The 25,908-nt window shown below is 36.9% G+C and overlaps 5 protein-coding genes across 9 annotated transcripts; all 5 read left to right on the forward strand.

The window, feature by feature from the left end:
* Positions 1-3,237: 3,237 nt before the first annotated feature.
* LOC102607053 (transcription factor JUNGBRUNNEN 1-like) lies at positions 3,238-5,391 on the forward strand. The gene is made up of 3 exons (XM_052433172.1): positions 3,238-3,484; positions 4,193-4,503; positions 4,656-5,391. Exons 1-3 carry the CDS (start codon positions 3,277-3,279, stop codon positions 5,082-5,084), a joined length of 948 nt encoding a protein of 315 aa, XP_052289132.1. The 5' UTR covers positions 3,238-3,276; the 3' UTR covers positions 5,085-5,391.
* Positions 5,392-6,552: 1,161 nt separating this feature from the next.
* Positions 6,553-11,140, forward strand: LOC102615370 (uncharacterized). 5 transcript variants are annotated; one of them, XM_052434228.1, is made up of 8 exons: positions 6,654-6,710; positions 6,979-7,073; positions 7,464-7,724; positions 7,988-8,249; positions 8,354-8,550; positions 9,561-9,748; positions 10,109-10,391; positions 10,775-11,140. In XM_052434228.1, the coding sequence occupies exons 3-8, from the start codon at positions 7,600-7,602 to the stop codon at positions 10,779-10,781; spliced, it is 1,062 nt and encodes a 353-aa protein (XP_052290188.1). In that variant the 5' UTR covers positions 6,654-6,710; positions 6,979-7,073; positions 7,464-7,599; the 3' UTR covers positions 10,782-11,140. The 5 variants fall into 5 exon arrangements, with proteins under 5 accessions (XP_006490492.1, XP_052290189.1, XP_052290188.1 ...); XM_006490421.4 differs by having other exon boundaries at positions 6,658-6,710; positions 10,109-10,407; positions 10,770-11,140; XM_006490429.4 differs by lacking the exon at positions 7,464-7,724 and having other exon boundaries at positions 6,553-6,710; positions 10,109-10,407; positions 10,770-11,140.
* Positions 11,141-11,593: 453 nt separating this feature from the next.
* On the forward strand, positions 11,594-13,464 carry LOC102616253 (probable xyloglucan galactosyltransferase GT17). The gene has a single exon (XM_006490430.4). It carries the CDS (start codon positions 11,856-11,858, stop codon positions 13,254-13,256), a length of 1,401 nt encoding a protein of 466 aa, XP_006490493.1. The 5' UTR covers positions 11,594-11,855; the 3' UTR covers positions 13,257-13,464.
* A 2,614-nt stretch (positions 13,465-16,078) lies between these two features.
* Positions 16,079-18,096, forward strand: LOC102616543 (probable xyloglucan galactosyltransferase GT17). Its single transcript, XM_006490431.4, has one exon. The coding sequence runs from the start codon at positions 16,455-16,457 to the stop codon at positions 17,868-17,870; it is 1,416 nt and encodes a 471-aa protein (XP_006490494.1). The 5' UTR covers positions 16,079-16,454; the 3' UTR covers positions 17,871-18,096.
* A 2,317-nt stretch (positions 18,097-20,413) lies between these two features.
* Positions 20,414-24,617, forward strand: LOC102616841 (elongation factor 2). Its single transcript, XM_006490432.3, has 4 exons — positions 20,414-20,550; positions 21,230-21,259; positions 21,349-21,436; positions 21,808-24,617. Exons 2-4 carry the CDS (start codon positions 21,257-21,259, stop codon positions 24,246-24,248), a joined length of 2,532 nt encoding a protein of 843 aa, XP_006490495.1. The 5' UTR covers positions 20,414-20,550; positions 21,230-21,256; the 3' UTR covers positions 24,249-24,617.
* The last annotated feature ends 1,291 nt before the right edge of the window (positions 24,618-25,908 follow it).

The raw sequence follows: 25,908 nt of genomic DNA on the forward strand, positions 1-25,908 counted from the left end.
CAAAACAGAAAAGAAAGGAAACAGAAAAATAAAATGGAACCCGAGGCCTGCACATGGCAGTATCCTTAAAATAGATTTACTACCTATTAGAGTGCTTTAGGTCTGCTGGTAACTGTTTCCCAGGATACAACGGGCACGAATTTTCGGCTAAGCACAGGGTGGAAATTCCGGCGAACCACAACAGCGAACTCGATCAGAGAAAACAGACGACGAAGAAGGAGGAAAGGAAAAACAAGTGGGCTTTGTGCTGGTTTTTCGAGTGTCCAAAAAACAGAAGAGGATGTGCCTGTTTTTAGTCATGTGAGGATGTAACAGTTGCTTTGTATTGAATTTCCGAATTCAATATATGTTATTAAATTGCTGTAACAGTCATTGAATTTAAACAATTCAATTAAAAAATTGAATTGCATAACAGCAAGAAATAATTATAAAACTGTTACAACTCGTTTGAATTCAAAGAAGTATGAAACTGTTACACAAAAAATTTAAAAGGAAATTAAAAACGTGTCATGCAAGCTTGAGTGATTTTGGACTGACATTCGTGTACGCATGATGCGCGGGCGCACACAAGTTCAACCAAATCGGTCTTGGATTCGCACCCCCCCTGCGCATGCGCGTGTAGAGAGAGCCTCTATCCTTATAATTCTTATTCATGCATAGTTAAGTGTTTATATATAAACACTAATCCCTAGGCTTCTTTTTCCCATGTGGGATAAGTCTCATTTCCTTTCAAATTTCCAACTTCAAGGGTGAATTTTGAGAGACAATTTCTCATTCACCCAAGTACCATTTTGAGAAAATAAAATTATATTATTTTTAAAATATTAACGGAATATAATCCGAACCTCACAAGAATTCTCACTTTCTTTAAGTGCGACCCACTCAAAATGTGCCCTCAAAATAGCATGATATGTTATTTTTTCAACAATTTGTTAGGATGAACTTTATACTTCGAAGTTGGAAGCTAACATGTGCACGGCATATATGTATGTTTTGGGAAAAATAAAATAAAAATAAAACTAAGTTGAAATGCTTTTATTATTGAGATTGTTTTGGGAGAAATTTTAGAATACATCAGAGGTGCCACGCTAGTTAGGGGTGAGCATCGGATCGGATTCAGATTGACCTCCAAATCCGATCGGGTGAAAACTTTACAAACTGATCGGATTTGATTCGGATCAGGATCAATCCGATCGAATTTCATTTGCAATTAATAAATATAGATAACTAAATTTAAAATAAAAAAATAAAAATTGAAAGGCAGCCCTAAATCCTTAAAATCCCAAATCAGAGTAGAAAGAATTGAAGAAGCACTTGCAGGCTGCAGCCGCACGAACCCAGCCAAAGAGTCGAAGAAGCAGTTGCAGGCTGCAGCCACACGAACCTAGCCAAAGAATAAGAGAAGCACTTGCAGTCGCACAAACCCAGTCAATCGCTTTGAGAAAAAGCCAGCTAGCTGTCAAGTCTTAAGTCGTGGATGAGCTGCACGGGTTTCAATTTCACTGTGGCTGGGTTCGAGTTCAAGATGAGATTTCAATTTCACAATGACTTTGTCTTTTATTCTAGTTTGCTGTTGAGAGCGAGTTGCTCGGGAGAACTTGATGATGACGCTTGTATATTGAATGTGAAGCAGTGGGGTTTTGATTTTGTCCTGAAAAAAGGAAAGAGCAGAAAAGAAGGTGAAAGTAAGAGTGGCATTGGCTTCGTTTGGTTAGATTCAAGATGAGGTTTTAGTTCGGGCTCAAGATGATGTTTCAATTTCACTGTGGTACCAGCTGAAGCCGCAAGCAAAAGTTGAAGTCCAAACCCAGCCACTGCATTTTTTTATTTATTGCATGGGTTTCCAATGGAGTCGGATCCAAAGCTTGTGAGATGCTGAGATTTTGACTTTCATTTTTTGCATTTCTTTTCCCCATTTGCTAGCATGCTGCATTTTTCTTATTTCTGTGATTTTAATTTTGTATTTCAACTTGAAAGTGACCTGAATTCATTTGATTTATTTGAGAAAATTTGAATCCAATTTCAATATGGTATTATCGAATTGAATCCGAATTAATCCAAATTCGGATCGGATTCAGATCGGTTTTGAGTTTGGATTGTATTCGGATAACGTTTTTACCAATCCGAACAATCCGAAATCCGATCGGATTGACCCGAATCCGAATTTGCCCACCCCTAACGCCAGTCATAAAACAAGTACATAATGCTATAATATGTATGCATTTATTTTGAAAAATCATAATGTAAGTGATGGTTATATTAAATTCTATTACACATATCATGCACACATCAATTAGTTGTAATACACCAGAAGTATTCTAAAATTTCTCTTGTTTTGGATATTGGGCAATGGGCATTTGCAATATTTTCTATAATTGTTTTGCTCCTAACTAACGTTTATTAACCATCCATCTATTTAATTATACTTCACATTAGTTAGTCATTTCATTTTTATAAATTGAACGTGGTTTCAAAGTTACATCATCTCATTCCGAGTAGAATTAATCAGATCTTATTTAGAATTTGGCTATATCAGCTCAGTCATTTAACTTGTATTAAAAATAGAAATTTAAAGTGACTTTAGATTTTTTGTTGATTTGATTGGAGTTTTTTGGAACAGGATTTGACAGTACAACCAAAGTGCACCCTATTGAACAGTAAAGTTTAGTTTTTTTTTTTTTATCTGAACCACGAGGTGGTCCTGAGTGGGCCTCAACTGTGGGAGGCACCTTTAAGCCCGTACCACAACCTAGACTAATCTCCGGTCGCACCGGGTTGGCCTGTAAGGGGTAAAGTGCTGGGCAAAGTGGTGACTCCATACGAGAGCGGAGCTTGAAAAACAGTTTTTAATTTGGGTATATATATCCAAGGGACACAGAAAAACAAACTGAAGTACTACTATAATAAGTTAATTAATTGCTTCCTTAACACCTAGCTTAATAAATAGTAAAAATAAATAAAAGATTAAGTAGCTTCGATAGAAAATATTTTTGACCATTTAAAAATTCATCAATATTACTTATTATATATAAAATGATGTGTAAAGACTTTTTCTAATATTCCTTTTGGCTCTTTTTAATTCATACATACATGGTCTTTTCCTTTAATGGCTACATAGTCAAGACGAACGACTTAGACTTGGACAAAAGCAACCAACTCTCCTAAGACTTAATAAAAAGCAATTAATGTTTCTTTCATGCTCAAGCAAGCTAATGGTCTTATATACTGCAGAACCAAAAAAAAAAAGGGTTACAATTAAGTGAGACAATAATAACGATGAACGGCCAAAATATCAAGATTGATCATCATTGTTACAGGGATGATCATGAAGCTGATGATCGTCAGCTTCCGGGGTTTCGGTTCCATCCAACAGATGAAGAACTTGTTGGGTTTTATCTTCGAAGAAAAGTTGACAAGAAACCGCTCAGCATCGAATTGATCAAACAGATTGATATTTACAAGCATGATCCTTGGGATCTTCCAAGTATGAACTACGTACTCAATTTGTCTTTTTTTTTTCTTTTTGGGATCAAATTTAAAAGAGCTTTTAAAGGCTTAAAAGTGTTTGTTCAACTCTTCTTTTTCCCCAATGTGTTCTAAATTCCAATCAATCTCATTTCAAATGAAGCTATTAATGGGTTTTTCAGAATTGATTTGATATTAACTTAGAGCTTATTTGTCTTATTCCTTAAAAGGAGTGGGGAGAAGCTTGCTTAAGTTCTTGAGTGCAACTTTCGGTTTTTCACATGAACTTTAATTACAATGATTAAGTTCTGATCAGTGGATCATCAATTTGAAGTTTAAGTAAAGCTTCTTTTCTTTCTTCTTTTCATTTTCTTGTGATTCCAACTTCCAGATTTTCATTTTTCTTGCCACACTTGCAAAGAAAGTCCGACGAACTATAAGATTCATGCTCTCTCATTTACCAGCATAATTAGATTATCAACCGAAATTACATGGTGGAGCCCCATCTTAAATTTATATATATATCCTTCACTTACTAGAACTTAATTAGGTTTAACACTTATAAAGAAATTTTCATTTACTTGGGGAAACCCCATCTTAAATTTATATATACTCATTTTGTGTCGGAGCATATATATATGTGTGTGTGTGTGCATGCACTCCAATCAGACTGTCCAGGATATTTCTTGTAATCATCTAATTTTGCTCTCTTTATCTCATAATGCAGAAATCAGTTCTACACCTGACAACGAAGGATACTTCTTTTGCAAAAGAGGGAGAAAATACAGAAACAGCGTAAGACCGAATAGAGTGACGGGGTCTGGATTTTGGAAGGCAACTGGCATCGACAAGCCTGTATATTCTGACGGAGGAGAAGGCCAAGACTGCATTGGACTCAAGAAAACGCTTGTATACTACCGTGGAACCGCCGGAAAAGGAACCAAAACGGATTGGATGATGAACGAGTTTCGCCTTCCTTCTGACGATCGTAGCGGCAACACTAATGTCACCAATGCTAAAACAACCTTGCCGGAAGCGGTAAGTTGAAAGTTTTAATTTTGTAACAGGGTTAACTCCATCGAGTGTTCAAAAGTTGAATAATCATGAAATGTTTGTGAAGACCTTACTACATAGTCTAGTTTGTGTTAATTACCTCTATTTCAGACGTTCATTTCTTTACGCGATTTCAGGAAGTATGGACCATCTGCAGAGTTTTCAAGCGAAATGTGTCATCCAGAAAGTACACAAATTGGAAGGAGCAATCATCGGCTAGACGTCAGTCATCAGTAACGGAGTTACCAAGCGCTACAATTACATACAGTACAGAATCTAACAATCAGGAAGAAGCTTACATCAGTTTTGAAAATCCCGGGATTCATCGTCATACCGATAATCTGAAGCCCACCGCCGTCCATCAGATCAATGAGATAAGCCAGTTTAGTAGTGTAGAGCAGTTGAGCGGCAACATACCCAGTAATCCTTATGAATCCATGGCATCATCTTCAAGCCACCCACATGCAAATGGAAATGATTTTCATGAATTGTTCACTCAAGAGAATTGGGATGAACTTAGGTCGGTTGTAGAGTTTGCACTTGAATGTCCAAACTTTTCTTTTTAAACCCGGACGGGACTAGTTGCAATAACAACGACAGAAATTATTTTATAGACTCAGATTAATGCGTTGTTTTAGGTTCCTATTTATATTTTTGTGGTCATTATCCTATTGTTGGTCACTAGCTCCATTCGAGTTTGAAGGGGGGGAGTGGATGTCCGCCTCTATTAGGTATCCCGTATATAAACTCGTGTGATTATGTAATTTTTGCGCTAAAGTTTATCGTAGGATTGTAATATTATGATGTTTGTTAGGATGAACTTTATACTTCGAATTCGGAAGCTAACATGTACACGGCATATATGTAAGTTCTTTTGAAAAAAAATAAAATAAAACTAAGTTGAAATGCTTTTATTATTGAGATTGTTTTAGGGAGAAAATGTAGAATACATCAGAGATACCACGCCATCCATACAACAAGCAAATTATGTTATAATATGTATGTATTTATTTTGAATAATTATAATGTAAGTGATGATTATATTAAATTCAATTACACATACCATGCATACATCAACTGGTTGTAATATATTAGAAGTATTCTAGAATTTCTCTTGTTTTGGATACCGGACATTTGCAATATTTTTTATAAATGTTTTGCTGCTAACTAATGTTTATTAACCATCCATCTATTTAAATATTACTTCACATTAGTTAGTCATTTCATTTTTATAAATTGATCGTGGATTGAAAGTTACATCATCTCATGCACACATCAATTGGTTGTAATATCCTAGAATATCTCTTGTTTTGGATATCGGGCATTTGCAATATTTTCTATAACCGTTTTGCTCCTTAACTAATGTTTATTAACCATCTATCTATTTAAATATACTTCACATTAGTTAGTCATTTCATTTTTATAAATTGAACGTGGATTAAAAGTTACATCATCTCATTCCGAGTAGAATTAATCAGATCTTATTTAGAATTTGGCTATATCAAATAAGTCATTTAACTTGTATTAAAAATAGAAATTTAAAGTGAATTTAGATTTTATGTTGATTTGATTAGAGTTTTTTGGAACATGATTTGACAGTACAACCAAAGTGCACCCTATTGAACGGTAAAGTTTAGGTTTTTTTTTTTTTTTCATGTTATTTAGTTTTTTCATGTTATGTATTTAGCATAAAAGTTAGTTAGTTAAGCACCCATAAAATAACACTCAGTTGGTGGGATTGACATTTCTTTGCCGTGAACAATGCAGAGCTGGTATCAATAGGTAACAAAGTTAAAAGCAAAATTTGAAACTCTTCAATAAACTCAAATGAACGATTATTTGTTTTCTGTTGAGTGAATGTGTCGTGTTATTGGCCACATTTCATCTCTTAACATGTTGACAGTTGCTGAGGATTGAACTGAAGTTTACATTTTGAGAGACATATCTTCCACGTTTTGGGTTACGAACGGCATTATAAACATTTTCGAGGGTATATTAGTCATTCCATGTACCAAGCATCAAAAATTGAAAAGATTACGAGATGTGCACTCTTTTAAATATATCAACGATGACTATCTAAAAAGGTACAAAAGAAAAAATTGAAATATTAAAAAAAAAAAAATTCTCTCTCCGCCATTGCTTGAGCTTGTAGCTGGGAGATTTGATTGGCCAAAAGCTGAAAGTTAATGCATGTAATATCATCTGTTCTTTATCATCTTTAATCACATTGAATTAATCAATCATTCAATTTTAATCTTCTCTTAACCGCAATTTTACTCACTCAAGATCCAACAATCTCTCATATTACTTTATTGAACGCATAGCTGAACTATATCTAGCATTGCCCTGTTCATTATACGAAGTGGGTAAACTTTAGTTATTTTACTTGTTAATTATCAAGTCCAAAGTTCAATCTTTTTCGTTCAAAGTTTCAAGCTTTTGTGTTATCTTGCTAATCAGATGGCGACTCGAAATTGGGTTGCTTTGTTTGTGGTGCTTTCATGTCTTCTTGGCGTTTTGGATGCCAGTGCTGGCGATGCTGATCCTCTTTACAGGTAAAGTTGTTGATTTTCTTGTAATTTTATTCATGTAATGTTTTATAGTGTTGTAGCTTTAATTAGGAAATGAATTACTGTGACTCGTGTACTGAAATTTCATTTGACGTTTTTGTGCTTGTGACTCTGAGTTCGCTCATTTTCAATTTCTAGAATTTTTGTGCTTCACTTTTCTCTTTGTATAGTTCCCTTATTGCCTTGTGTAGATGAATTAAGTCTAAAAAAATGGACTATAGGGATCAATAAAAGAGATGAATCAGTGGAAAAGTGAAAACTTTATGTATTCATGACATTCTAGATTTGCTTTGCCTCTAATTCAGTGGAAGCTGTAGTGAATGTAGATGCTTTGTAGATATAATTGCTACACTTTGAATCCTGTTTATTATACAGGTATTCTGAGAAGGCTTTGTAGTTTTGAGTTTTTGGTGCAGTCTTCTTTTAGAGAGACAGAGTGAGAACGAATACATATCTAGGTGCTTTGTCTTGTAATTAAATTACTGTGGTTGGTGATGGAGATGCTTAACACATGGTAATGTACACTTCTTGTTTTTGCATACTTGTTCTGAGGGCTATGCCCCAGTGCAGTTTCTCTGAAAGCAAGCCATGGTTGGGCAAATACTTCTACGTTAACTCTTGGTTTCATCAATTCTGGTTCGTTTCTGTGCTTAATTAAATGTATATGCTTGTTCTTATGTCTAATATCAGAACGTTGTAATGGTGTCTTTACAAGTAATTTTTTTCAAGTGACTCTAGTATGTGCATTTCTTATGGATTCTGTTGTTTTATGCTCTTTCTTGATATGGATAACAGTTGCCGGATTCTCTTATAATTCGATCTTTGAGATTCTGGTACGAGGATAATTTCATATTGTGGCAGAATTTCAGAACTTTAATTGTGACATGTTTGAATTTCAGGGCGTGCGTTAAACAATGTGAAGAAACTGGATGTGTTGGGCAGAAGTGTTTCCCACACTGCAAATTTTCTTCTGATGGTGCCTCCATCAATGGTCCATGGTACATGCAAGAACCTCTTTACTTGCAGTGGAAGAAATGGGATTGTCTAAGTGATTGCCGTTACAATTGTATGGTTGACAGAGAGATAAAGAGAGATGCACTTGGTCATGGACCTGTTAAATATCATGGTAAATGGCCCTTCATTCGTGTATACGGAATACAGGTTTGCTATTTACCAGCTTTTTACTTCATTGAAAACTTACTTTTGGAGCTTTCTTACAAATTCAGTATGGTTGAAGTATCTCGGCTTGTTACTTGTTTACTCAGGAGCCTGCTTCTGTGGCTTTCTCCGTTCTCAACCTTGCAATGCATTTCCATGGTTGGCTGTCATTTTTCATCCTTCTGTACTACAAGTTGCCTCTAAAACAAACGAAGAAGGCATACTATGAATTTTCCCCTTTGTGGCATATCTATGGGTTCTTGTCAATGAATTCCTGGTTCTGGAGTGCAGTTTTCCACAGTAGGTAAGCTTTTTACTACGTTGCAGTTTTGCGTGACAGATTCTATTGACTGCTGTATGTCAGCTTCATGTGCCCATCTGTATTTGTAGAAAGTTTGAAGGCTTAGTACAGAGGCCAGTTTTACCACTCAATCGTGCTGGGCAAGATTGCTTTGGTTGGCTTATTGCACAACAGATAAATTAATAGGGTGTTCAATTTTTTTTGGTCCTTAACCTACCTGTCTGGTATCTCACCCAGTTCCAGCTGAGAGTGTAAAACTGTCACGTGGTATTTGGGTTGGTGCAGACTAGATAACCACATTAAAATTGCCAAGAGTAGGAGTTCTTTGTTGTCATTGGTACTTGGGTTTATTTAATGTGCTGTTTTTGTCCTTTAACTTATTTAATGAGAAGATAAAGCTTAAAGAATATCTTGGAATAATAGATCATTAAAATTGATGTTATAGTTGAATCTACCTCACGATGTTGGGCGGCTGTTAAACCATTGACATATGGTTCTGAGGGGTTTATACTCAAGATCTACAACTCCTGATGCAGAAAAGTCAAAGATAATTGATGTGAGGTGAGTTAAAATGTGGTGTCAAAGCTCCACACTATTTGGTTAGTGATGGTCACTGAAGAACCATCTGTAGATCTACCCAACAAGTTACAAGTATGAGACCTTTGAGGTTAAAACCCAGTAAGAAAAATATAGACTGTGTTGAAGTAGACGATATCATGTTATGTGGAAAATCAGAGTTGGTCATATTAAAATAAGGTATTCGGCAGGTGAACACCTTGTGAGTATGTAAGCTTGGGAATTTTTAATATATTCAATTCCTTCATGACTCAAACCCCCACCTAGTACTTGGGAACCCAAAACTCTCACCACTATACTAGGGCCTATGCTGCTGCCCAAAATCTGTACAGAAATTTCATTTTCCTTTTATTCTTTGTTTTCCTATATGTATTTGGAGGAAGTTCATCTTCTAGTATATTTCCTAACTATTATAGTGATGCCTAATTGGAATGCAGAGATGTGGACTTGACAGAGAAGTTTGACTACTCATCTGCTGTGGCATTACTTGGGTTCTCGCTCATTCTGGCGATACTAAGAAGTTTCAACGTGAGAGATGAGGCTGCTAGAGTCATGGTTGCTGCTCCACTGCTCGCTTTTGTGACAACCCATATATTGTACCTCAATTTCTATAAACTAGATTATGGTATCAGACCTCTCTGTCTATATCTTCATTTCTGATTGATGCTTAAGCCAATCATTAGCCTATATCTTGGTAGATACATCACGTCATTACCCCAGGTCTCATAGAGCTAAGGTTGTCGTAACCACATAATGGTCAGTTTGTACAAGCACAACCCTTGCCTGTTTTGTTTACTATGGTATAAATATGCTGTATGAAGTAGTGCTATTGCTTTAGCAGTTACCTATATCACATAGAGACACCATAAAAGTCATTTGCTTTTCTTTTCTATTCCTTTTTTTTTTTCCAAAACCATTTTGATTGCAACATTTAGTCACATCATGTTCGCAATGCATATCTGACAAGATCCTTGACATTTTACAGGATGGAACATGAAAGTTTGTGTTGTCATGGCAGTGGCTCAGCTTCTCATCTGGGCAACTTGGGCTGGTATCACTCGGCATCCTTCTCGCTGGAAGTTGTGGGTGGTGGTGTTCGGAGGTGCCCTTGCAATGCTGCTAGAAATCTATGATTTCCCCCCATATTATGGTTTCCTGGATGCCCATGCTATCTGGCATGCGACGACTATACCTCTTACCTACATTTGGTGGAGTTTTATCAGGGATGACGCTGAGTTCCAAACTGCTAACATGCTTAAGAAGGCAAAGTAGCTTACTGAAAATGTAAACCATTATTGTGGTCTTCTTGTGCTCTTACCAGAGTACAAACTACAAGAATTACATCATTTTTTCCTTTCCTTCTTGAATTTGCTTAGTTTGAATTTTCATTCGGCTGAAAGACAATTAGTAGGCAGAGATGAGGTAGTGATTAAAAAAAATGTCAGGAAACTGATTTGATTCCTTTGTAAATGCAACTTGAATTCTAGCTTTATCCTTTATATTGAATTGTTTGACTTGGTTCTTCTATGTTCTCACATACTAATGGATTCATGGCATGTTTGCCTGCATGTCTGCTTGCAAATTTGCTTCAAAACTTTGTTTTCTTGATTTTGTTTAATCTAACAAAATCCTGAAATTTTTTGCAGGGTAGGCCATAAAAGCCAGTGCCGCGGCAATGGCTCAGTTATGCTTCCCATCTGGGCAATCTACGTCTGTCGCTTGACATCTCTCTTGCTAAAAGTTGCCGGTGTGATGGTTTTAGGAGGTGAGCTGGCCCTTCTAGAAGCCGGTGACAATGGCCCCTTACCAACAGTTGACGTTTGATAAGAGATGAAGCTGAGTTTCGAACTTCTTACCTTACTTGAGAAGACAGAGCAGCTTATTGTAAACAAATATGATTTCTGTACACTTGTGCTCTAGCCAAAAGAAACAACAGAAATTTCAATTAACCCCAAAAAAAATAAAAAAATAAAACGCTAAGCTAATTGCAGGCCCCAGCTCATTGGAAAGGCTGTCATCTTTTTGGTCTATGGTAACATGGGTTTGCTAATCGCAGTCTTAAGCTCATTGGAAAGGCTGTCATCTTTTCGGTTTATGGTAAAATGGGTTTTAATCTTGCAATTTAAGTCGTAAAGTTTTATAATTAAAGTATCTTTTTTTAGTTAAACCCGCGATACCTCTTGACTTGCACTGCAATAGTCAAACAAATTGAGCTACACTTTGTGCCATCCGTCATTATTTAGCGTATAAAATTTGTGTTAAGAAAGAAACTTGCATGTGTGTACTAGCACATACATTTGCGTGCGTGTCAATATCAGTATTCCATTCATTTTTTTAAAAAAAAAAAACATTTTCGTGGTGTTTAGGGTTGAAATTTATGTTTATAAAAATAAAAATACCAAAAAGGACTAACATGCATGCGCTAGCATGACAACAACATCATGATTCCATTCATTTTTCACAAAACATTTGATGGTTCAACTTCAACCGATCATGTCATTGCCGATTGTGATTCTCATTAGTCTTTCTATTACATCATGCCACGTATCTTAACCACATGTCCATAAAAACACCTAAGCCAGCCGGCAACACTTTCGCGTCTGTCTTAGCGTCTTTCTTATTTAACCTGTCCCCACCTTCCCACCAAATCTTAATTTTTCCCTTCTTGCTTGCTGCATTAACTTTCTTCCTCTTGTTGCTTCCTTTTCTTCAGTTTCTTCTGTTCTTGAACCATGCTTTCCAAAAAGCAAACACAGCTGCCAATTTTCATCACCAGCAACTCCCCCTTCAAATCCTCCCTCTTCTTCATCATTATCTTTTTAACTGCATGGTTTCTTCTCCTCTTCTTCTGGCTCCCACCCACTAACCCTATACACATTAATCTTCACAGAGCCTATCATCTCATCAGCAACCATATCATCAACAGTCACGTATACCGACAACCTTTCTCGGTTTACATTTACGACATGCCTTCTGAATTCAACCTCGGCCTCGTCAAAAACTGCCACCACTTAAATATGCACAGGGACATGTGTCCCCACGTGGCAAATCACGGCCTCGGCCAGCCGCTTCAACACGTTAATGCCGTTAGCCCCGCTTGCTGGTTTGCCACTAACCAGTTCACTGCCGCGATGATTTTCCATGCACGTTTAGAAAATCACCCGCTTCGCACGTGGGATCCCTCCCGAGCCACTCTCTTTTATGTCCCCTTCTACGGCGGCCTCCACGCGTCCAGTAAGTTCCGGGAGACTAATCTGACGGCTCGCGATGAGTTGGCCGTTAGATTCAGCGAGTTCCTCGAATCGCAGCCGTGGTGGCAGCGGAATAACGGGAAGGATCATTTCGTTGTGCTGGGAAGAACTGCATGGGATTTCATGAGGACAAAGAGTGGGCCCGACTACGGAGCGAGCACTCTCCTCAACTTGCCACGTGTGCAGAACCTGTCCGTGCTGGCTATCGAGAGAAACCCCTGGAGAACGAACCAACACGGCATCCCTTACCCTTCTTACTTCCACCCGTGCACCTCATCCCAGGTGCTGACGTGGCAGCATAGCATGAGACTCTCCAAACGGCCCCACCTTTTCTCTTTTGTAGGAGCTCCGAGGAAGGGTTCACAAAGAGCAGCTATTCGATACGAGTTGATAAAGCAATGCGGTGAGTCAATTCGGTGCAAACTCTTAACATGCAGATACGGATCAGGAGCAAGCAATAAGTGTTCCTCACCAAGTGAAATACTTGGAGTTATGAGCAAGTCTCAGTTCTGTCTACAAGCGCCGGGCGATTCATTCACGCGGAGGTCAACGTTTGACTCGGTGCTGGCTGGCTGCATTCCGGTGTTCTTTTCGCGGCACACAGCGTACACGCAGTACATGTGGTATTTACCTCAGGATGCGGAGGAATATTCCGTTTACATTAACGGCGAGAACGGGAATGCGACGAGGAGGATTGAAGATGAGCTGATGAAGATACCGAGGGAGCGAGTGGAGAGGATGAGGAAAAAGGTGATTGACTTGATTCCGAGAGTTACGTACAAGCATCCGAATGCGAGTGACGATGGCGAGTTTGAGGATGCTGTTGATGTTGCAGTAGCCGCATTGGCAAATCATGTGCAGTCAGTATTAAGTAAAGAGTAGGGATGGAAACAAACGGGCTTGGGTCAGGTTTTTTTAAGCCTAGGTCCAAGTCTACTTTAAGATAATTATGAGGATTGGGTTTGGGTTGGGTTTATTGTGGGCTTGTACTTTTATTTATTTTTTAAATTTTTTTTAATTATTGTAAATGTGAAATGAATTAATAATCAATAATCTGTTATAATCATATATAAATTTAAGAAAATGAATATTTCAAAGTAAAATAATCAATAAAGTAAATAAAAGTTTAAAAATTCATTTTTTTTAATACTAGATTCTCTAATTTAAGCACTGTTAATTAATTAACGTATAAGAGAGAGCTTAGTATTATAATTTTAGTTTTTTTGAATCATCATTGATTTATAAATTAAAAATATAAGTTTATTTTTTTATTTTAATCATATTATTCTAATTTATACATTTATTTTTTTAAAAGTTGTGGGGCTTTTTTCTTGAGCCCTTATCTAGGCCTTGGGCTAGACCGACTCATGCTTTTTTGCCCACCCTAGTAAAGAGGTAGTACTGCGATTAATATGTACTTGATTGTTATTTATTTATACACACACAATGTATAAGAAGGTAGCTAGTTTGTATCATAGTATATAAAGGGTTGATCTAATGTGTGTTGTCGAGTATCTTATGTTGTGTGACGGAATCGTGTTTCATGACCTCATTTGTGGGGTTATAGGGTCCACAATACATCCCACCAATGAGATCATGACATATCCCGTCGCATACCATAAGATATAATGCGCATTAAATCATAATTCATAATATATATATATATATACAGTGTGCGGGCTTATGTATTGTTATTTGACTTATTTCTTCTAGCTTTCACTTTAATTTTTATAGATGCTAGCTCCAAGATCCATCCTATTATCCATGATATTGATGGTTTGTTTATTTCTTGAATTAGGGAATGAGAAAGTATTTATTTACCAAAAATATCACGGAATGGGAATAATTTTGTAGGTGGGGCTCACAAATTTAAGAATGAGAAATGAGAATTTCATATGCAAAGATGGAAATGAAAATAGAGAATGAGTATAGGAATGATCTAATATTTTTACTCTTAAATAAAATAAAAGTTCTTCTTTTTACCCCTAATAATATTTGTAAATAAAATAACAAAAACAATTATTATTTTTACTAAAGATTTATAATAATAGTAATAATTGTCATATTATATTATATTATATATTATATTATTATTTTATAATAATGATAATAATAATAATAATAATAATAATAATAATAATAATAATAAAATTTATAGTAAAAATATTTTCTCTTTATTTTCTTAGTAAACAAGTATATAATTGTGACTAAGGACATTTTAATAATTTGAAACATTTCATTTCGACTACAAGATAAAATAAATAAATCAATAAGAATATAGACCATTACAATTTTGATTTCCACGGTTAAAATAAATAACTTATTCTAATTTAAATTCCTAATTATGATTATACTCCATGAATCTGATTTCACTCCATTCTGATTTTTTTGCCCATACGATTCCAACAAAAAAAAAAAGGCACCATGAATTCTTTATTGGTAAATCCAACCGACAGTCCAGACAAATATCCGAGGACATAATTTGTATTTTTCTATTGAAATATACCCCTAACTTGTAAGTAGTATCATCTTCCTCTGAAACTCGTCGCAACCAACCTCGTCTCCTATTCTCTCCACTATGGAGGAGGTTTCTTTGGATTATTTTTTTCCTTCTTTTTTTATCATTTCTTATCTTTCTCTCCATGCAAAAGCAAATCTTCCACGCAGCCTCAGGTCTGCAGTGACTTTTCTTCCACTCAACCTCCGGTCTGTGGTGCTTTTCTTCCACTTAGACGACCATGGTCCGTAGTGGCTTTATTGGATTCTTGTGTTTTTGTGTGCTGTGGTGAGTTGTTTTCTGGATCTAAAGTCCTCTAAATTCAGATTCAGAAATTTGCGAGGACAGGACATCATTGTGTCAATCGAAAGAACCAATTACGATGGTGGAGCGAGGTTGTTGTAAAAGAGCTTAGGAATTTCTTCTGGTGGTGCTCAAAATCATCCTTCTGTACATCAGTGGGTGAATAATGGCTCAACTGATTAGGCTACTATATATTTCAGTTGTGTATATTGATCCTAATGTCGATGAATTTGCTATAGCTGAATGTGCTGTTATGTTCTTTTTGTATTATTTGCTCTTGGCCACTTATCCGGTAAACGAAATTAAAATTGTAGTAACGCTATTTAATGTTGACAGACGCGTTAGTGTGATTCCTTTTTTTTTTTTTTTTCGGGTTAAAAGAATCACTTAAAAAGTTAACAAAAATAGCAATGAGAAGTACTTAGTGCCACACAATATAACAATAAAATAGCTCAAATTATATATAAAAAAATAAATTCATAATACTAAACTTCTCTAACATAATATAAAATTTCAAAAGCCTTAAATCTAGTAAAGTTGACTCTTTTTAGCTCTAAAATGGGAGATACATGTTAATTGTGTCGTAAGTTAGAAATTAGGAACCGAACTTTTTTAAAGTCACCAATGAAATTTGAAAGTTTTACAGATAAAATTTGAAAGTTTTAAAGTCACCAATAATAAAAATAAAATGTCGCCATTACGTACAGACAATAACCATACAAATAATAAAATAATCTGTCCCACAGTCCTTGCATGCATGTGCTGGCATGGACATTTGCACGAACGTTAGTGTCAATATTCCGTCCAATTTTTTTAATATGTTTGTGGTGTTTAGGGGCAATTTATGTTTATACAAAATAGAATTACCAAAAAGGACTAGCGTGCATGTGCTGGCTGTGGCTGGCATATACACATTTTTTTATTCCCCGAAATTTGCTGGCATATACATTTACGTGCATGACAGTGTCAATAGTACTCCCTTTCATTTTTCACATAATATTTGATGGTGTGTTCAGTTCAACTTGAACCGATTCATCGTCGTCACCATTTTTAAAAATTCTCTGTAGTCCTTCTATTACATGATGCCACGTATCTCAATCACATGTGCGGCGAGACATCTAAGCCGGAATGCACCCCTTCTGTCTTTGTCTTATTTTATGCCGTCCCCAGTCCCCACTTGCCCACCTAACCTTAGTTTCCCCCTTTCTTCCCGCATTAACTTCTTCCTCTTGTGCTCCTTTTTCTTCAGTTTCATCGCCATTTTCTTCTGCTCTTGAATCATGCTTTCCAAAAAGCAATCGCAGCTCCCAATTTTCGTCATCAACAACTCCTCCTTTAAATCCTCCTTCTTCTTCATCATCTTTTTAACTGCATGGTTTTTCTTCCTCTTCTACTGGCTCCCACCCACTAACCCTAAACACATTAGTCACCACCGAACCCATAATCTCATCGGTAACCATAACATCAACAATCACGTACGCCGACAACCTTTCTCCGTTTACATTTACGACTTGCCTCCAGAATTCAACCTCGGCCTCGTCAAAAACTGCCACCACTTAAATGTCTACACCGACATGTGTCCCCACGTAGCAAATCACGGCCTCGGCCAGCCGCTTGAGCACATCAGCGCCGTTAGCCCCGGCTGCTGGTTTGCCACTCACCAGTTCATAGCCGAGATGATTTTCCATGCACGTTTAGAAAATCACCCGCTTCGCACGTGGGACCCGTCACGTGCCACCCTCTTCTACGTACCCTTCTACGGCGGCCTCTACGCCTCCAGTAATTTCCGGGAGACTAATCTGACGGCTCGCGATGACTTAGCCGTTAGATTCAGCGAGTTCCTCAAATCACAGCCGTGGTGGCAGCGGGCTAAAGGTAAGGATCATTTTGTTGTGCTGGGGAGAACCGCATGGGATTTCATGAGGACAGCGAGTGGGCCCGACTTCGGAGCGAACACTCTCCTCAACCTGCCGCGTGTCCAGAACGTGTCGGTGCTGACCGTCGAGAGAAACCCCTGGAGGGGATCGAACCAGCACGGCATCCCTTATCCTTCTTACTTCCACCCTTCCACGTCATCCCAGATGCTGACTTGGCAGCAGAAAATGAGACTCTCCAAGCGGCCCAACCTTTTCACTTTTATAGGAGCTCCGAGGAAGGGCTTAGAAAAAGCAGCGATTCGAGACGAGTTGATAAAGCAATGCGGTCAGTCAACTCGGTGCAAACTCCTGACATGCAGTAACAGATCGGGAGCAAGCAATAAGTGTTATTCACCGAGTGAAATACTTGGAGTCATGAGCAAGTCTCAGTTCTGTTTGCAAGCGCCGGGCGATTCATTCACTCGGCGGTCAACGTTCGACTCGGTGCTGGCGGGCTGCATTCCGGTGTTCTTCTCGCAGCACACGGCGTACACCCAGTACGCGTGGTACTTACCTCAGGATGCGGAGGAATATTCCGTTTATATTAACGGCGAGGAGGGGAATAATGCGAGGAGGAAGAGGATCGAAGATGAGCTGATGAAGATACCGACGAAGCGAGTGGAGAAGATGAGGAACAAAGTGATTGACTTGATTCCGAGAGTAACGTACAAGCATCCGAATGCGAGTGACGACGGTGAGTTTGAAGATGCTGTTGATGTTGCACTCGCCGCAATAGCAAATCATGTGCGGTCAATTTTGGGTAGAGGATTAGTACTGTAATTAATTAATGTCGGTAGATAGCTATTTCACATAACGTAGGGTAAGAGTGGACCATATTGTAAATGTGCGGACCACTCACCCAATAAAATCCGTATGATATATAACGAGGCATCTAGTTAGTTTGTATGACGGTATAGATGGCGTTTGTGGGGCTTATGCCATGTTTATTTCTTGGGGGAGTCACTTCAGTTTATATAATATAAAAAGCCTGCGTTCCAAGTGCCAACGTATTGTCCATAACAAATATCCGAGGAAATAATTTATATTTTTCTATTAAATATGTCCCCAACGAGTATAATAAAATACTATGTAAGGTTGACTGACACGTTATAATGATTTTTTTTTTTTACTACAAGGTATCTTGGGGAGGGTCTCAATTATAGGAGATACCTTTAAGTCCGTACCACAACCTAGACTAGAAGTTTTCACTCGAACCGAGAGACACAGGTTCTCCCAACAAAAACGATTTTTCTGTGATTCGAATTGGGGAGCAAACTCAATCAAGTCACTTAAGGGGGCTCCATTACCAGTGGAACCAACACTTTGTTGGTGTTATAATAATCTTTTAATATTGTTGGAAACAATCGCATAAAAAATTAGCAAAAATCGCGATGAGAAATACTTAATGCCGCACTAGATTTTGAAAGGAAATTATATTAGATAGACGAAAACAAATTTATATGACTAAACTATCCTTAGCACAACAGCTCTTTAAGTCTCTCATAACTTTTTTTTTTAATCTCACCTGCAACTCCTCTATTTTTATATATGGGAAAATGAAAACTAATCTCTTTTGAATTAAACATTATCTCTGTCTCTCTGTTGATAGTATTTTAAATAGAGTTATAAAACAGTTGTAGAAATATATTTTCGTGTTGTGAAATATGTCCCTAGTTAATCACTGTAGGACCTTTGTAATATTAAATAAAAATTTTAGATATTCTCTATTATAATCTTATAATAATTTTATCTTATTTTAAAAAAAAATTAAATTATTAAATGTTTTAACGAAAATAATGGTTCAAAAGAAAGTGGCTTGGGATCTTGTCAGAATTTGAGATAATTTAGAAGAAATTTTTCTTTTTATGGAAACTAATCAGTGTAATAATCAATAAACAAAAAAAAATGAGGTTGAAAAAAGTGCAGGAGACGGAGGCATAATTCAGTCAACGAACCAAAGTTCATGAGCAGTGGCCACCCACTAGCGTGTTTGTGAAAGGGTAATTTTTAAAATCCTCCCCTGAGGTTTGGGCTTGTTGCAAGTAGATGGCGAGAATTGATTTATTTGTAAAAAACCCCCTACCGTCAGTTAAGTTTAACATTGACCGTTAGTTGACCGTGCAAAGACAATATTACCCTTAACAATAGTTTATAAACGAAAATAACTATAAAAAAACCAAAATTATTAGCTATTTTACACTTTTTAAATTATTGATATTTTCTTAAAGTTCTTATAAAAAATTAAAATTAAAAAATTAAAAAATCCTCCTTAAATTATTGATATTTCCTTAAAATTCCTACAAGAAAGATAAAATAAAAAATTTAAAAATGAAATAGTCATAATCTTTACCTATGATATTGTAAATTTTTAGAATTGACAAGGATAAAATTGTCAAAAAATAGGGTTTGTGCTTTTTGCACCAATAATTTTGATTTTTTTTTAGTTATTTTCGTTTACAAACTATTGTTAAGGGTAATATTATCTTTACACGGTCAACTAACGGTCAATGTTAAACTTAACTGACGGTAGGGGGTATTTTACAAATAAATCAATTCTCGCCATCTACTTGCAACAAGCCCAAACCTCAGGGGAGGTTTTTAAAAATTACCCATTTGTGAAATGTGAATGTCAAAAAGATGAGGGCAGTGTTGTAATTTTGACAGCTCAAGTGGACGGTAAAGAAGATAAAAATATGACGGCTTTTCTAACTTACCGAACCGACACATTTGTCCATATCCCAAAACTCTTGTCGTCTGACGACGCAGCGAGTGCAACAGTTGCTCACGCCTGCTTTTTGTGTTCTAGTGATATGAAAGTGTTTTTAACGTAAGTCTTAATTTTTTAATCTTCCGTTATATCTCATTAACTTTATCAATAGATTTAATCTAATTTTTGTACCCTCCTAACGTAAGTCTTAATTTTTGTACCCTCCTATAATCTCTTTCTTTTTCTTCAACATTTTATCTACCGTCCATAGTTATTAAAAAAAATTAATATTTCTTCATCATCTTCTATTAAGTATTGTAAATTAATTTCTTCTATCTTTTAAATATGTACACATGATAATTTATATATTAATACATAGTTTATTTAATCTAATTTTTTAAACCCAAATTCTTTTAAATTTTTTAATATATATTTTAAATTAATTATATATTAATAAAAATTATCATAGTGGAACTAATGAGGGGTCAAATTTCAAGACCTCTTTCAATATTTTAGAGCAAAAGATCCAAAACAAAATATATCGTAAGGGCCCAAAAAGCGTCAAGCCCATGCCCACTAAGGCCCAATGAGAAACCCTAGGGATAGGGTTTCACTCCGCATAAAGCGCATCTGTTAACAACTATAAATATTCCCACTTTCAGTGCCTCGTCTATCGAGAGCTCTCAAGACTAAACAGAGCCCTCTCGTTTTCTTTTGGTTATACCCCTTGCAAGCTAAACGAACAAACAAAAGGTTAGCTCTTCAAATTTGTCTGTTCATTATATTGCTTTTACCCTAATTCCTTTTTTTTTTGGGGGGAGATCTGATTTTGAACCATTTTTTATGTGCTGTTTCGTTCATCCTGATCGATTGTTACTAATTGTTCTGATTTGCTCGCTTTCACGTGATTGATTGCCAAATATGAGTTGTGACTCGGACGATTAGATTTTTTATGGTTTTTAGGTGATTTTAGTTTATGATATTTTTATAATTGAATTTAATTTACTGTAATTATTTTTACTTTTTTATGAATTTATGGAAGAGATATAGTGTTCTTATTTATTTTTAGTTGATGTTTTATTATGCGGATCGATCTGTGTGAATTTGTGAGCTTGTATGTTGATTTTGAGTTTCTTGAATTGTATATTATGGGAGAAATAAAATTATTTTTGAGGAAGAAAGGAAACTTGATCTTTCGTTTTTTTAACTTTTTTTAATTGAAATCTTTGTTATTATCTCAATCATACAATCAGATAATTAATCTGCTGATTAGAATCAAGCTGTAGAATTTGAACTATATAATTTTTTTTTTGGGTTGATGTATTGTGCTTCTTGTTGTTGAATATGAGCATAGTGGTATTTTATATGTCACATATTTCCTTTTTTATTCTTCTTAAGTTTTGACAAATTTTCTTATGGTTTTGGTGTACAGCTTGCCAGTTTTTCTTAACAAGTCAAGATGGTAAGTGCTTTGCAGATTTTGTGTTCTTTGAAGGTTTACCGAATATTATTTTAGACTGTTTTAATGGAGAATATGGTTGATGTTTACAGGTGAAGTTTACAGCTGAGGGACTCCGTAGGATTATGGACTTCAAACATAACATCCGTAATATGTCTGTGATTGCTCATGTCGATCATGGTATGAACTGAATGGTTTTTCATTTCAGATTTTTGTGGAAATTTGATTTTTTTTTTTGTCAATTAACTTGGTATCTAGGTGACTTAATTTTGTAGAAATATGTTCTTTATGTTGTTATAACAATTTCTGTTTGTAGCATATGCCCTTTTTTGGGGGGATCATTCTAATACTTCATAGTGTTATTTGTGTTTTGATTTTCATTTGATAGTAAGAGTGAAAATTTCTATTTTCTAGTTTTATAAATGAAAAAGCTCCAAATTGTATGCATTTTGTAATGTTGCTCTTCAATTTTTCTCACCCTACAGTTTTTTGATTTATTTTTGCTCTTCATTCTGTTGGTTCAATGGCTAACTTGCATTTTTCATCTCCAGGGAAATCAACTCTTACAGACTCTCTTGTGGCTGCTGCGGGTATCATTGCACAAGAGGTTGCTGGTGATGTGCGTATGACAGATACTCGTGCTGATGAAGCTGAGCGTGGTATTACAATCAAGTCTACTGGTATCTCTCTCTACTATGAGATGACTGATGATGCCCTGAAGAGCTACAAGGGAGAACGTAATGGGAATGAGTACCTGATCAATCTTATTGATTCCCCTGGGCACGTTGACTTCTCATCTGAGGTGACAGCTGCTCTTCGTATAACTGATGGTGCCCTTGTTGTGGTGGATTGTATTGAGGGTGTCTGTGTGCAAACGGAAACTGTGCTTAGACAAGCCTTGGGTGAGAGGATTAGGCCAGTCTTGACTGTGAATAAGATGGATAGGTGCTTTCTTGAGCTCCAGGTTGATGGAGAGGAGGCTTACCAGACTTTCTCCAGAGTGGTTGAGAATGCTAATGTCATTATGGCTACCTATGAAGATCCACTCCTGGGGGATGTTCAAGTATACCCTGAGAAAGGAACCGTTGCTTTCTCAGCTGGTTTGCATGGCTGGGCTTTTACTTTGACCAACTTTGCTAAGATGTATGCATCAAAATTTGGAGTCGATGAGTCTAAGATGATGGAGAGGCTCTGGGGTGAGAATTTCTTTGACCCGGCCACAAAGAAGTGGACAACCAAGAACACTGGTAGTGCGACATGCAAGCGTGGTTTTGTTCAGTTTTGCTATGAACCGATTAAGCAGATTATCAACACTTGCATGAATGATCAGAAAGATAAGCTGTGGCCCATGTTGCAAAAGCTTGGTGTCACGATGAAGTCAGAAGAGAAGGATTTGATGGGCAAGGCATTGATGAAGCGTGTCATGCAGACCTGGCTTCCTGCAAGTAGTGCACTTTTGGAAATGATGATCTTTCACCTTCCCTCTCCTTCCACGGCCCAAAAATATCGTGTTGAGAACTTGTATGAGGGTCCTCTTGATGATCAATATGCTAATGCTATTCGGAACTGTGATCCTAATGGTCCTCTTATGCTCTATGTATCTAAGATGATTCCTGCATCTGATAAGGGTAGGTTCTTTGCTTTCGGTCGTGTGTTTTCTGGTAAGGTGTCAACAGGTTTGAAGGTCAGGATCATGGGTCCAAACTATGTTCCTGGTGAGAAGAAAGATTTGTATGTTAAGAGCGTCCAAAGGACTGTTATTTGGATGGGAAAGAAGCAGGAAACCGTTGAGGATGTGCCTTGTGGTAACACTGTGGCTATGGTTGGTCTCGATCAATTCATCACTAAAAATGCTACCTTGACTAATGAGAAGGAAGTTGATGCCCATCCCATCCGTGCTATGAAGTTCTCTGTCTCACCTGTTGTTCGTGTGGCTGTCCAGTGCAAAGTCGCTTCTGATCTCCCTAAGCTTGTTGAAGGTCTTAAGCGTTTGGCCAAGTCAGATCCTATGGTTGTCTGTACAATTGAGGAGTCTGGCGAGCACATTGTTGCTGGTGCGGGAGAACTTCACCTTGAGATCTGTTTGAAGGATCTGCAGGACGATTTCATGGGAGGTGCTGAAATTATTAAATCTGATCCTGTTGTGTCCTTCCGTGAAACTGTCCTTGAGAAGTCTTGCCGCACTGTGATGAGTAAGTCTCCCAACAAGCATAATCGTCTCTACATGGAAGCCCGACCTCTGGAAGAAGGTCTTGCTGAGGCCATAGATGATGGCCGCATTGGTCCAAGGGATGATCCCAAGGCTCGATCTAAGATCTTGTCTGAGGAGTTCGGCTGGGACAAGGATCTTGCGAAGAAGATTTGGTGTTTTGGTCCTGAGACCACTGGCCCTAACATGGTCGTTGATATGTGTAAGGGAGTTCAATACTTGAATGAAATTAAGGATTCTGTTGTTGCTGGTTTCCAGTGGGCATCGAAAGAAGGTGCGCTGGCTGAAGAGAACATGAGAGGTATCTGCTTTGAAGTATGTGATGTTGTTCTTCACGCTGATGCCATTCACAGAGGTGGTGGTCAAGTCATTCCTACTGCTAGGAGGGTCATATATGCTTCCCAGCTCACAGCCAAGCCCAGGCTTCTTGAGCCTGTCTACATGGTCGAAATACAGGCTCCCGAGCAGGCCCTTGGTGGTATTTACAGTGTTCTCAATCAGAAACGTGGTCACGTGTTCGAGGAAATGCAGAGACCTGGTACCCCCCTTTACAACATCAAGGCTTACCTTCCCGTCATCGAGTCCTTTGGATTCTCAGGCACTTTGAGGGCTGCAACGTCAGGACAGGCCTTCCCACAATGTGTGTTTGATCACTGGGACATGATGTCATCCGATCCACTGGAGCCTGGTACACAGGCTGCACAGCTTGTTGCTGATATCAGGAAGAGGAAGGGCTTGAAGGAGCAAATGACACCACTATCTGAGTTTGAGGACAAGCTGTAAACATTTCGTCTTGACATCAAGGGTGAGATTGCGCAGCTTGTTGCTGATATCAGGAAGAGGGAGCAAATGACACCGCTATCCGAGTAGAGGACGAGCTGTAAACATTTCATCTTGACATCAAGGGTGAGATTGCGCAGCAATATTTTTTGCTGATGCTTATTTTTGTTTCAAAGTTTTTCAATATCCTCATTGTGTTTAGTAAAGTAATATTACTGTTGATTGGGTTTAGTAACCCTGTCTCTGTCATCTAGGTTTTAAATTTTACAATTCACAGCTTTTAAGGTTTGATGTTCTGTCATGTGTTTAAACTAATTCTGGCCGACGTTGGTTGATATATTATTATTATTATTATGATATTTTTCTTGTTCAGTGTTGTGTTGTTAGCTATTTAGGTGTCTATAATGTTTTCTGTGGATGTGTCTCTTTGTGATCTGATGTGGTGGATTATTTTTGTTCCTTGATATATTGTATTGAGAGGAATGGATATACAAAATATTGGTTCGATTCTTTTGGAACCCTAATGGTATGAGAGTTATGTGACACCCTGCTGTTATGCAAGTGATGATTCTTAATTTATATATCGCAAAGGTTTTGTTCTTAATTTTGTTTGTAAATCTGCAGTGGTGAGAATTGATGGCATGTTGTCATTGTGGAATTTGTTAAGAATGGGATTTTAAATTTGCCGGACATCTTGTATAGCACAGTTTGAATTTTCTACCCTCACATGGTAACGGAGGGATATCCATCGGATTGATTTGTCGGCTCAATTGCTGCTCCTATCGACTACCTCATTGATTTCATGAATATTGAATTAATTTTGGGTTAATTTTGATGATTTGTTTTTCAAGCAAGTTGGAGCAGAAGTATTCATGAATAATTCTTTTGAGGGTGTTATAATTTCGAGTATTCGGACTTTATTTCGTGCGTTAACTACAAATAATTCTGGTAAGATGAAGGATGTCAATTGACATAAATAAAAACCTACTTGAAACATCATCATGTTTCTTATGTACGCTTTAAAAGCTTTCTTCTTAAAACTGCTGCAACGAGAGTCGAGATGTCCCATTTGACAAGAGCATATTGACATGAGGCCAGATAGATGTGTGTTAATAATTATCAATGATTTGTTCATTTTCTTTTCTAAAGAGGAAATATTAGTTAATTTCAAAATTATTGTATACGTATTTAACTGTGCGGACAGATGATGATGTGTTTATCAGTTTTTGAAGTCGACTGCTCTGAAAAAAGAAAAGATCCAGTGGTTATAATTTCCAGCGCAAGTAGCGAACTGACCATAAATAATGTAAATATTTCATTTCCAATGGGTGGTTGCTCTAAGAGTATTTCTAAAAGATTTTTTAGATTTTACTCTTCAAATATCAATTTACTTACGGATGTGGTAAATAAATGGATGGAAAAGTACAATCTCCTCCAAAAGACTCATCAAATAAGAATAAATTAATATTATTTTAATCAAATCTTTTCACTATTAAATTGAATTGCTGTTATGTTTTTTAAAAGAAACATAAATAATAATTATTACAGTTTTCTCTTTTCAATAAATAATAATAAAATATTAATAGAAGAGGGAGAAACTCACTCGGCAATATTGAAAAGTGAGAAATAAATTTTATTTGAAAAATTTAAATTAACGTGTATT

Source organism: Citrus sinensis, chromosome 9 (genome assembly GCF_022201045.2).
Source record: "Citrus sinensis cultivar Valencia sweet orange chromosome 9, DVS_A1.0, whole genome shotgun sequence".
Classification (NCBI taxonomy): Eukaryota; Viridiplantae; Streptophyta; class Magnoliopsida; order Sapindales; family Rutaceae; genus Citrus; species Citrus sinensis.